Source organism: Triticum aestivum, chromosome 4D (assembly GCF_018294505.1).
Source record: "Triticum aestivum cultivar Chinese Spring chromosome 4D, IWGSC CS RefSeq v2.1, whole genome shotgun sequence".
Taxonomy (NCBI): domain Eukaryota; kingdom Viridiplantae; phylum Streptophyta; class Magnoliopsida; order Poales; family Poaceae; genus Triticum; species Triticum aestivum.
The window spans coordinates 384,938,152-384,950,046 of record NC_057805.1 but is presented as its reverse complement, the minus strand read 5'-3'; the positions used below and the strand labels follow the sequence as shown (position 1 = coordinate 384,950,046).

The following is an 11,895-nucleotide window of genomic DNA, read 5'->3' as shown; positions in this document are numbered from 1 at the left end:
ATATTTCAATCAAATCATCGGAATCATAATTATCTATAGATTCATGCATATCATTATTTTCTTCTGAAGCAACGATCATTCTTTTAATAAATTCTTTGACATAGACATTATGAGCATAGTTTTCATAAGAATATTTAAGTATGTCAAATTTTCCAGATTCGTAGAGAGTAGTATCATACTTTTCAATCAAAGAAGCAACTTCATAAGCACCCTTAAAAGCAACAAATTCTTCAATTTGTTCGATATCGTAGTAACTATAAACACCCTTTGCATAATAAGATAAGATTTCATTATCATTAAACTCACATAGGTAGGGAAGGTGTTTTTTAGGGTTCTTAGAGCAACAAGTAAAGTCATAAATCTCACAAAGATTCCAAGCATAACACAGCAATCTATTTATTTGATCCCATAAGAGTCTCCCTTTTTCAGACAAAGGGTGACGCACAAAATGAGCATGCTCATCTAAAGATTTCCCATCAACTAGGCTAGTTGGGGTTTCAGCACGAGCGCATAAGGATCGAAGATGATCCAAGTAGAACATTTTAAGTGGATCCATATCAATAGATTTTTAGCAAGCAAAGATGCAAGCAAATAGAAGCCACATGGTAACACAAGCAAACAATAGATCTGGCGAGAAAAAGGCAAACGAAAAAAAATGCGAATAAACCGGCAAAGGTGAAGTGGGGGAGAGGAAAACGAGAGGCAAATGGAAAATAATGTAATGCGAGGGATAAGAGTTTGTGATGGGTACTTGGTATGTCTTGACTTGTGCGTAGATCTCCCCGGCAACGGTGCCAGAAATCCTTCTTGCTACCTCCTGAGCATGCGTTGGTTTTCCCTTGAAGAGGAAAGGGTGGTGCAGCAAAGTAGCGTAAGTATTTCCCTCAGTTTTTGAAAACCAAGGTATCAATCCAGTAGGAGACTACACGCAAATCCCTCGTACCTGCACAAACAAATAAGAACCTTGCAACCAACGCGATAAAGGGGTCGTCAATCCCTACACGGCCACTTGCAAAAGTGAGATCTGATAGAGATAATAAGATAAATATTTTTGGTCCTTTGTTGTATAGATTTAAAAGTAAAGATTGCAAAATAAACGGCACCAGAAATAGCTAGTTGACGGGAGATTAATATGATGGAAAATAGACCCGGGGGCCATAGGTTTCACTAGTGGCTTCTCTCAAGATAGCATAAGTATTACGGTGGGTGAACAAATTACTGTCGAGCAATTGATAGAAAAGTGCATAGTTATGAGAATATCTAGGCATGATCATGTATATAGGCATCACGTCCGCGACAAGTAGACCGAAACGATTCTGCATCTACTACTATTACTCCACACATCGATCGCTGTCCAGCATGCATCTAGAGTATTAAGTTCATAAGAACAGAGTAACGCATTAGGCAAGATGACATGATGTAGAGGGATAAACTCAAGCAATATGATATAAACCCCATCTTTTTATCCTCGATGGCAACAATACAATACGTGTCGTTTCCCCTACTGTCACTGGGATCGAGCAACGCAAGATTGAACCCAAAGCTAAGCACTTCTCCCATTGCAAGAAAGATAAATCTAGTAGGCCAAACCAAACTGATAATTCGAAGAGACTTGCAAAGATATTAAATCATACATAAAACAATTCAGAGGAGATTCAAATAGTGTTCATAGATAATCCTGATCATAAACCCACAATTCATCGGATCTCGACAAACACACCGCAAAAAGAATTACATCGAATAGATCTCCAAGAGAATCGAGGAGAACTTTGTAGTGAGATCCAAAGAGAGAGAAGAAGCCATCTAGCTATTAACGATGGACCCGAAGGTCTGTGGTAAACTACTCACACATCATCAGAGAGGCTATGGTGTTGATGTAGAAGCCCTCCATGATCAATTCCCCCTCCGGCGGAGTGCCGGAAAAGGCCCCAAGATGGGATCTCACGGGTACAGAAGGTTGCGGTGGTGGAAATAGGGTTTTGTTGTGCTCCTGGATGTTTTCGGGGTATATGGATATATATAGGAGGAAAAAGTAGGTCGGTGGAGCTGCGAGGGGCCCACGAGGGTGGGGGCGCGCCTAGGGGGCAGGCACGCCTCCCTGCCTCGTGGCCTCCTCGCTTCTTTCTTGACGTCCACTCCAAGTCCCCTGGATCACGTTTGTTCCAAAAATAACTCTCCCGAAGGTTTCATTCCGTTTGGACTCCATTTGATATTCCTTTTCTATGAAACACTGAAATAGGCAAAAAAACAGCAATTTGCACTGGGCCTTTGGTTAGAAGGTTAGTCCCAAAAATAATATAAAAGTGCTTAGTAAAGCCCATTAAACATCCAAAACAGATAATATAATAGCATGGAACAATCAAAAATTGTAGATACGTTGGAGACGTATCACAGCACAAACTCTTTAGGGCATAACCAGATTCATTACACAACCAAAAGGGAGATGTTGCTGCCGTGTCCGGCATGGGCCATCTTGAGGTTGATGCAGCCTGTGGGGCGACCTCAATTTAAGCAAACCAAAAAGTCACCTGGCAGCATGGCGTTGAGGGAATGTTGAGCTGCTTGCTGAAGTGTGCTGCAGAGGCTCGCCGCTCAGGGGCCGGGAGGCTCCCGACGTCCCCAGGGGGCTCGTGAGGGACAGGGAGCTCGCGCGGTCCCATCGCGAGCTGCGCCAACCTTTGGAAGGTGGCGCCGGCGTTCACAGGCCGAAGGGCATGCATGTGTAGCAGAATACGCCACATGGGAAGATAAAGGTTGTCCTCTCCACATCTTCTGCTGCCATCTTGATCTGGTGGTAGCCCGAGAAGGCGTCCAGGAAGCATAGTAGGTCACACCAGGTGGTGGAGTCCATGATTTGGTCGATGCGCGGCAGCGGAAAGGGGTCTTGAGGGCAGGCCTTGTTGATACTCGTGAAGTCGACGCACATACGCTCCTTGCCGCCCTTCTTGGGGACGACGACTGGGTTGGCGAGCCACTCAGGATAACGTACCTCTCGGATGACTCCGGCTTCTTGCAGCTTGTGCACCTCTTGGACAATGAATTCTTGCTTCTGTGGCGCCTAGCGCCACGCCTTTTGCTTGATGGGGCGTGCGTTAGGGCACACCACCAAGTGGTGCTCGATCACCTCCCTTGGGACCCCAGACAAGTTGGACGCCTTCCAGGGAAACACGTCTGAATTCACCCGAAGGAAGGCGACGAGCGCACTCTCCTGCACAGGAGGGAGGCTGGTGTCGGTGTCAAAACCGGCGGATCTCGGGTAGGGGATCCTGAGCTATGGATCTAGGATCAATGGGGAACAGGAGACGAAGGACACGGTGTTTACCCAGGTTCGGGCCCTCTCTAAGAGGTAAAACCCGACGTCCTGCTTGGTTGTATTGATGTGTATGGTATGATTGCAGAGTCGATCTACCACGAGATCAGATGAGCTAAGCCCTAGGCTAATAGGGCGATACGTGTTGCTCTGAGCCCTGAAGACTAAAACCCCTCTGGTTTATATAGGCACCAGTAGGGCTAGGGTTACATTCAGCTGATTACAGTAAGGAAATATCATGTCGAATCTTGACTTGGAGGACACACCAAGGCTCCGAAGGTTGCCTGTCCGGCCATTTCATCTTGCCACATCTCGGCCTGGTCCGGCCCATAAGGCACTAGCCGGCGGCCCGAGGACCCCTTAATCCAGGACTCCCTCAGCCGGCACCAATGGTGAAGGTGGGACCCGAGTCGCTACCATCCACCGACACTTTCTTCGTCTCGGCACGGTCCTGGAAGAACAACTGCTTTTTCTTCACAGGCGCGGCCTCGTGGGACTCTGTCACGTTCTCGGCATCCAGGTGCATGGCCGCCGCGGCCTTGTAGGTGTGCCTGAGGGAGCAAACCGCATCCTTCTCGTCACCAGCGATGGTGATAACGCCGTTGCATCTCGGCATCTTGATAACATTGTAGCCGGGGTGGGTCGCCGCCATAAACTTGGCGAGCGTCGGGTACCCCAGGATGGCGTTGTACGATAGGCTGATGTGTGCCACGTCGGAGTTGATGAGCTCGATGTGCTAGTTCTCACGTGTGCCGAAGGTGACCGGGAGGCACACTTGCCCCAGGGGGATGGTAAACCCATCCATCACCCCGGAGAAGGGGTTGGTTGGCATCAGCTGGTCATAGGGCACTTGGGGCGTCTCGAAGGTCTCGATGGAGATCACGTTGAGGCCGGCACCCCCGTCGATGATGGTCTTGGTGACTGCGACGTTGCTGATGGTGGCGGTGCACAGCATGGGGAGCGTGCCGACGGTGGCTGTGGACTTGAGGTGGTCCTTGGAGTCGAAGGTGATGGCGCGCTGTGCCCATTCGTCGGTCCGCACAGCTTCAGGCCTCGGGAGGCGACGCTCGCCTCTCGAGAGAACCGCTTGAGGTGGCGGCTGAACGCAGGGGCCTGAGCTCCGCCGAGAATGCAGGCCACCGCGGGAGGCCCCTGGTCGCCCTCGGTGTGCTGGCCGAAGCTAGCGACAAACTGGTCGCATAGCTCGCCCCATGAAGAGATTGAAGCTCCTGGGAGGTTCGCGAGCCAGAGGCACGGGCCGTCGCCGAGGGCCATGGGGAACCAGTTCGCCATGGCCTTGTCATCTCCGCCCGCCGCCAGGATGCTCAGCGCGTAAAGCTGAAGAAACTCCGTCGGGTCGAGGGCAGTGTCGTAATGCAGGGGCAACTCTGGTCTAAACCTCGCAGGCCAAGCCACCCGACGCAGCTCGCGCGTGAAGGCCCGGCAGCCCTCAGGCTCCGTCTGGGCGACGCGAACCGCTCGACACCCGGCACGCACAGCGGCGAGCATCAGCCATGGAGTTGGCGAAGCGGAAGTCGGAGCGGGGCGGAAGAACAGCGGTGCACCCCTACCTAGCGCGCCAAATGTCGGAATCGGGGCTCCGGGGACCCAAAGGTTCGAACTCTGGGGTGCGCTTGTTCCTATCGCCCTACCCTTCCTGCAGCTAACCACGGCGAGCTACGTCGAGAGCGAGCTAGAGAGAGCCGGCCGGCAACACAGCAGTTACCCAGGTTCGGGCTACCTTGCGGTGTAAAACCCTACGTCCTGCTTGGTTTTTGGATTACACTGGTTCGGGAAGAAGAGAGTGCACAAGGGTTCTGGTCCCTCCACGGCAACACCCTGCCCTCCTTTTATATGTGCCTTGGTCCTCTTCCCCTGAAAACATTGGCAGGAGGGTTGCCACACAACGACAATTTTGAAGGGGTACAGGGGCGCAGTCTATCCTGACGAAAAGCGGTCTTCGCCTGCAAAGCCACCGTTCGTGACGCGCCTGTGGGCTCGATGATGACCCCCGCCCTGCGCGTCCGTCGTCTTGGTCTTCTTGCACCGATCGGGCAATGTTTGGGGGTTGCTTTGGAAACCAGCGGCCTGCCTTGCTCCCTTAGCACCAAAGAGAAAAGCCTCCTCATCCGCGCACGGCCTCTAGCGTCATTTGTCGCTGCGCGCGTCACCCACGTGAAGACTCTGTGCCGCGCGACCGGGCTAAGCTGCCCTTGACTGGCTCGCCTTCGAGAGGAGGCCTCAGGAGGCAGCCTCGGGAGCTCGCCTCGCGAGGCTCCTGGTGGCGCCATTCAGTCCGCCCGAGACGCTTGCTGACGTGGGCCTCGTGAGGCATCTTGCTTGTGAAGCTTGGTGGTGGGCCATCCGCTAGGCCCTCGACACGCGTCGCGCCCTGGGCCGAAGGCAGACGGGCCTGGGTACCCCCGGTTCCACGGGCCCGACAGTGCTCGCATTTATTCTGGATTTATTTCAGGATTTTCGGCGATGCGTATTTAGTGGGAGGAGGCGTTTTTATCGACTACGAGACACCTGCGATGACTTCGTAAAAATATCTAAAATGATATGCGGCTTAATCTCTCGGAGATGCTCATAAAGATAGAGCGAACCTGTGTTCTTATGAGAATGGGTGCATACTTGTATGAGTGCTTGGTTCTATATTGTGTTAAAAGAAAATGAGCCTCGGCTTCGCGATCTGGAAACAGGCTGCTGCCGAAGTATAAATTTCATGTAGGGCCTTCTGACGTCGAAGTGCCCAGAACTGTTCGAGAATTATCGAGAGAACCCCACAAGCCTGAAGAGCACCCGGGGCGTCGTCGCGAAGCGCTCTCCAACCAGGTATGGCGAGCGGCGTGCGTTGTCGCGAAGCTTCAACATCCTTCCCCGTCCTTCCACGATCATTGCATGAACTCCCCTCTGCTCTATAAAATGGCGCGGCACACTCGCCATCTCCCACCGAACAAGCGAGTAAGATAAGAACCGCTTAGCTGCAATTCGTAGCACATCGGCTTCCAAGTTCCAACGATCTCGTAGACACTCTCTCGTTTCAATTCTCGAGCGACTTTTAATCTTTCAAAGTGCAATGGCTGCTGCGAATGCCCCCTTCGCTCTCAGTCGCCTCTCCCCGGCCGCGCGCCTGCCGATCCGTGCCTGGAGAGCCGCGAGGCCGGCCCCGGTCTGGACCGGGAGAACCCGCCCGCTCTCCGTGGCCTCCGCGGCGCAAGAGAATAGGGACAACTCCGTCGACGTCCAAGTCAGCCAGGCCCAGAACGGCGGCAACCAGCAGGGCAACGCTGTCCAGCGCCGGCCGCGCCGCGCCGGATTTGACATCTCCCCGTTCGGTAAGTCCTCGTTCCCGATGTTCTTTTACACGTTATTTTGTTGCAGGTGTAGGAGAAGCAGAGCATGAGGGTTTACTTTAAAGAATGCAGGGCTAGTGGACCCGATGTCGCCGATGAGGACGATGCGGCAGATGCTGGACACGATGGACCGGCTGTTCGATGACGCCGTAGGGTTCCCCACGGCGCGGCGCTCGCCGGCGGCGGCTAGCGAGATGCCGCGGATGCCGTGGGACATCATGGAGGACGACAAGGAGGTGAAGATGCGGTTCGACATGCCCGGGCTGTCGCGGAAGGAGGTGAAGGTGATGGTGGAGGGCGACGCGCTCGTCATCCGCGGCGAGCACAAGAAGGAGGCCGGCGAAGGGCAGGTCGAAGGCGGCGACGGGTGGTGGAAGGAGCGCAGCGTGAGCTCCTACGACATGCGCCTGGCTCTGCCAGACGAGTGCGACAAGAGCCAGGTGCGCGCCGAGCTCAAGAACGGCGTGCTGCTCGTGTCCGTGCCCAAGAGGGAGACCGAGCGCAAGGTCATCGACGTGCAGGTCCAGTGATGAGTGTGTGTGAGACTCTACCCAGTACCCTGCATCTGAGGCTTTAAGATTTCAGCTGTCCGAGGTGTGACCGTGCGAGTGCGTGCTCTTTGTAGGCGTAGTGTGCCGTTCTTCTCCGATCCTCTCTGCGCGCACGTTGCGCAGAACATGTCGTGCTGTATGTAAATGTACTTGGCAAATCTATGAATAAATGTTCGGCTGCTTGATCAGCTGGATACACTTCGATTAATTACTGTATCGAGACATCCCTGTTGCGTTGTCGAGTGATGTGACGTGTTCTTCTTTCAGAATGCGGGGGAAGCTGGTAACTGAATCGAGATATAGGCAGCACATCCTGATGAATTTGTAGAGTGTAGTTTACTGGGCATAAAATTTTAAGAATGTGTTAACGGATACAATTCTTTTCTTCACTTTTGTTAGTCAACATGGAAAGGCTCGGATGCTCTCCTATCATTGTCAGACGACGTGTCAGATCCGACGGCCGCTGCAGCTCCACCCGTCCCCGTAGCTGCAGCAACGAGCAGATAAACTTGGTTTTCAGGAGTCCTTGAAAATCAACCAACACACAGATGTGTTGATTGCTTCAATTCGAAGACGACGTGTCAGATCCGACGGCCGCTGCAGCTCCACCCGTCCCCGTAGCTGCAGCAACGAGCAGATAAACTTGGTTTTCAGGAGTCCTTGAAAATCAACCAACACACAGATGTGTTGGTTGCTTCAATTCGAAGGAGAAATCGCAGTCCTAACCTGAGTCGCCGGCGCTCTCTGGGGCGTCGGCGCCGTGGAGCCCGGCGGCGTGCGCCGCCTGCTGCATGTGTGCCGCGTACTGCATCATCTGCGAGTACTGCATGACTGCCGCGGAAGAACTCTGACCTTGGTTGCTGGCTGCTTGCATCTGTTGGAGATAGTACGGTGAAAACCCTTGCTGAGCTCCTTCCGGCCCAGCTGCTGTGTAGTATGTTTGCACTTGTGACTGCTGCTGCTGTTGCTGCTGGGCAACCCTTCCACCTTGCGCGCCATAGTAACTCTGCGACACGTATGCAATATAGGTAAAAAAATACTACTCCCTCCGTCCCATAATATAAGAGCATTTTTAACACTAGTGTAAAAAACGCTCTTATATTATGGGACGGAGGGAGTAAAACTTTATTTTTAATTTTTTACTTTTAAAGAAAATAACATCAGATTTATAGGCATGGCAAATTAAACATTTTTCATCAACGACGAACATAATGGTTCGAAAAGCATGCGATTTTTGCTGAAACCTAAAAATCTGGTCCACAAAGTATGTACACCCTTCGATTCAAATTAAATGACGCACCACTAGTAGGTGAATCCAACCATAAGTTTGGTTGATGAAAGTGTTCTTTTTCTTTTTGACATCTAGTCATGAAAGGCCCGTTTACAGCAAGAAAAACATAGGAATTTTGGAGCATATAGTTCCTAGAGAAAATACTACCACTTCCCCAACGGGCCTTTCACGACTAGATGTAAAACATGAGGTCTTACCAAATCCTATAGTATTTGTTTACAACATATAGTATTTCATGTCCTCATGAAGTTTTCCTCGTTTACACCATATAGTATTTCTTTGGTACGAATATCCTACGTTCCTCTAAAATTTCTATATAATGGACTAATTCCATTTGCAATTATGGAGGAAGGAAAACAAGAGGTCTTACCTTATTCCCTCTTTTCAAAAAACAAAAAAAGTTTCTTCTCATTGTCTATAATTTCTGTATTTTCTTTACCAAATACCAAATTTGAGGTTTTCTTATGGTTTTAGTCCCCTTAGGAATTTAGTGTACATGGCATGTCAATTCTTGCATTTTTTTCCTTCTATTTCTATGTTTTTCGTTCATGTGTTCTAGATGTCAAGTATTTTGCATTCCTACACGAACCACTGACATTAGGATGTCACACAAAAAAGATAAAAATGGAAACACAAATCGAAGAAAACATTCTCGAAACAGGATTTTGCCCCGCTTTATATATAAAGCAACAACCAAACAAAGTGAAGAAAACATGAGGCTAACATTACGATGTCATGGAAAAACGTAGAAATGTGCTCACAAAGAGAAGAAAACATGAGGTGGGACCTCATATTTGGGTTGAAGGAAAGGCACATCACTATAAGATGCCCAAATTGATCAATTTTCTCGCGTACAACATTATACCGTAATCAGTCATAAAGCCAATGCTTTTGCCTAGGCAGGCGTGCCGACTGGCGGGGCTATATATCTACTCTTAGGGCGCGATTGGATGGAGGTCTGCAAACCTCAGTATCACGCTTCCATAACCGAACGCCTGAGAGCCTTTATCGTCCAAGCCTAATCCAGAGTCTATGGCGTTGTAGTGGTTTTACACAGACGATAGTCCAAACAAGATGGTAACATTAAAAGGAATGGAAAATCAAAACTTATTTTAGCAAAATATTTTAAAATATTTTTTCAAAAAATATAAAACTATTGTAAACTCCAAGGAGCTTTTGGAAATATAGCTAAGTGAGGGAATGTCGCATCTTTATGAATGATCATAATTATTCGTGAGTTCTAGTGCTGTTTAACAATATACTCCTGGTTATTTTTCCACATTTTGGATGTTTGAGTTCATATATTTCGGCAGCAATATTTCTGATTTATTTTAATCTTCTCGTTTTTATAATATTATATTTTCATAGTTTTAAATGCATTTCGAAATGGGATTTCTAGTTTCAAAGGAACTTTGGTTAATTTGAATAATTCCTTTTCAAGACCATGCTAATTGAATAAATTTTTGTAAGCTGAATAATAGATGGATTCTTCGTGACGGGAGAAAGATTGATTTGTGCAAGTTGGGATCTCAAAACGACCGTGTATGATTGCAAAACTCATGCTTCAAGTACCAAATCTTAGAGAAGGCTACTAACCATTTGCATTTGATACATGTTTTCGTGAGAATACCCTCCCGTATACCTGCAGAAGTAAAACATCAAGCAGATCAATACACTTTCTGACGAAAATGCCCAATTAACTTATTCTTTTTGCGAGGAAATGCCCAGCTAATGGCGAACGAGAGAAAGCAAATTTACCCGTAGTAGTAAGGATAGGTGTAGTGAGCCTGCTGGGGGAAGTAGGAGGCTGCAACCGCGGCGGCAGCAGAGCCCTGGTACGACGAAGACGATGTTGCCGGCGGCGTCGACCTGACCATCCCTGAACAAGATCGCAGTTCGTAGCGGTTCTCAGAGATAATTCGGTAAATGTGAGGAAAAAACCGGCTGATGCGAATCGATCGTACCAAACGGCGCCGCGGCGGCCGGATGCGCGCGCTGCGAAGCGCCGAGCGCCGCCAGGTTGCAGTTGGCCCTTCTCCCGTCGATCACCGGCGTCGGGTCCTGCAGCGCCCGCGCCGCGGCCTCGGGGTCCCTGAACGTCACCTGGGAAGGATCGACACGAGCAGCAAAGATGAGCTTGGCGCTCACATTGTGACCGGACAGAATCTATCTGCGGGAACCGAAGCTCACGAATCCGTAGCCCCTGGAGCGGCCGGTGTGCTTGTCGGCGATGACGACGGCCTCCGCGATGTCGCCGAACTGCTCGAAGTAGCGCCGCATGGCGTCGCGCTGCGTCTGCCACGCCAGGCCCCCCACGAACAGCTTGGTGAACGTCGTGTCGCCGTCCATCGGTCGAAGCTGGCTTGCGGAGGCGGTGGCTACCGATCGGCGGGTGCGGCAGTTGTGCAAACGTGCTGGCGAATGGCTGGATGTCTGAGACCGGGGGAGTATTTTTGTACGGGGGAGAGACGGCGAGATGGAGCCCACGACGGGGGGCTGAAGCTGGCGATGATGAGCGCGTCGTGCGCGTAGTAATAGTCGTGTAATGGAGGGAGGGATCAGCGCACCCAATGGTGTTCCTTTTCGGAGGTAGAAGATGCGTGGACCATGGTCAAAGCCTGCCTGGCTGGTTCCACTCTACATCGACATAGTTACACAAGCGATAGCTACGGATAGTTACGGAGTAACTCCGTCTGTAAAGAAATATAAGAGCATCTAAAAATACAGAGGGAGTACTCCGTATTTGACAGAGTGGTTGCCGTGTGATTTGAACCTTGTGGTTAAACATGTCGATTTGATTGGCCGGGTAGCATGAAGGAACATAGACCAGGCTGGCCAATCATGCGTTGTGGTTGGGACGTCTGCTCGAGTGTTGGTACGCAAAAGCAAAGGGACTACATACAGCCTGACATAGAATGGGAAAGTACCAATTGCATCGCAGATTTGCTGCAAGCGACGAGGCAGGCTGAACAGTGCAGCGAAGCCAGCGCTTCGATGCCGGACCGTCCAAACAAGAATCGAAGGTTTGTATGGGTACGAACGGACCAAATTACAGAAGTAGGGAGATAGCATGGGTCAGAAGGGGGCTACATGTCGTGATCTGCGACCAGGCCCTGGTCTCCGGGTCTCGGGGCGTTTCAGGGAAGGTAAGGTGTATTGCGCTATGCACCTGTAAAGGGAGCTACGATAATTAGCATGCTTCTTTTATTTTTTGCGAATAATTAGCATGCTTTCGTGAAGGGGACTAGGGAAGAAGGTCCTCTTTTGTGCGGTGGCTGCTCGGTTGGCGCCTTGGAGGCATGCATTCAAAAGGAAATGGAGTGGTGATACTGTTGTATACGTGAAGGGCACGCACGCAGATGAATTATGAGGGAGTCCTAAAACTTG

At 50.4% G+C, this 11,895-nt stretch overlaps 2 protein-coding genes across 3 annotated transcripts; one reads left to right on the top strand and one right to left on the bottom strand.

Moving 5' to 3' along the window:
* The first annotated feature begins 6,108 nt into the window (after positions 1-6,108).
* LOC732706 (small heat shock protein, chloroplastic-like) lies at positions 6,109-7,425 on the top strand. The gene is made up of 2 exons (XM_044519951.1): positions 6,109-6,648; positions 6,739-7,425. Exons 1-2 carry the CDS (start codon positions 6,390-6,392, stop codon positions 7,194-7,196), a joined length of 717 nt encoding a protein of 238 aa, XP_044375886.1. The 5' UTR covers positions 6,109-6,389; the 3' UTR covers positions 7,197-7,425.
* A 73-nt stretch (positions 7,426-7,498) lies between these two features.
* LOC123098076 (RNA-binding protein 38) lies at positions 7,499-11,198 on the bottom strand. 2 transcript variants are annotated; one of them, XM_044519949.1, is made up of 6 exons: positions 10,699-11,197; positions 10,473-10,611; positions 10,267-10,387; positions 10,105-10,150; positions 7,944-8,223; positions 7,499-7,838 (listed from the first exon to the last, which is right to left on the bottom strand). In XM_044519949.1, the coding sequence occupies exons 1-6, from the start codon at positions 10,855-10,857 to the stop codon at positions 7,780-7,782; spliced, it is 804 nt and encodes a 267-aa protein (XP_044375884.1). In that variant the 5' UTR covers positions 10,858-11,197; the 3' UTR covers positions 7,499-7,779. The 2 variants fall into 2 exon arrangements, with proteins under 2 accessions (XP_044375884.1, XP_044375885.1); XM_044519950.1 differs by having other exon boundaries at positions 7,613-7,704; positions 10,699-11,198.
* Between the last annotated feature and the right edge of the window lie 697 nt (positions 11,199-11,895).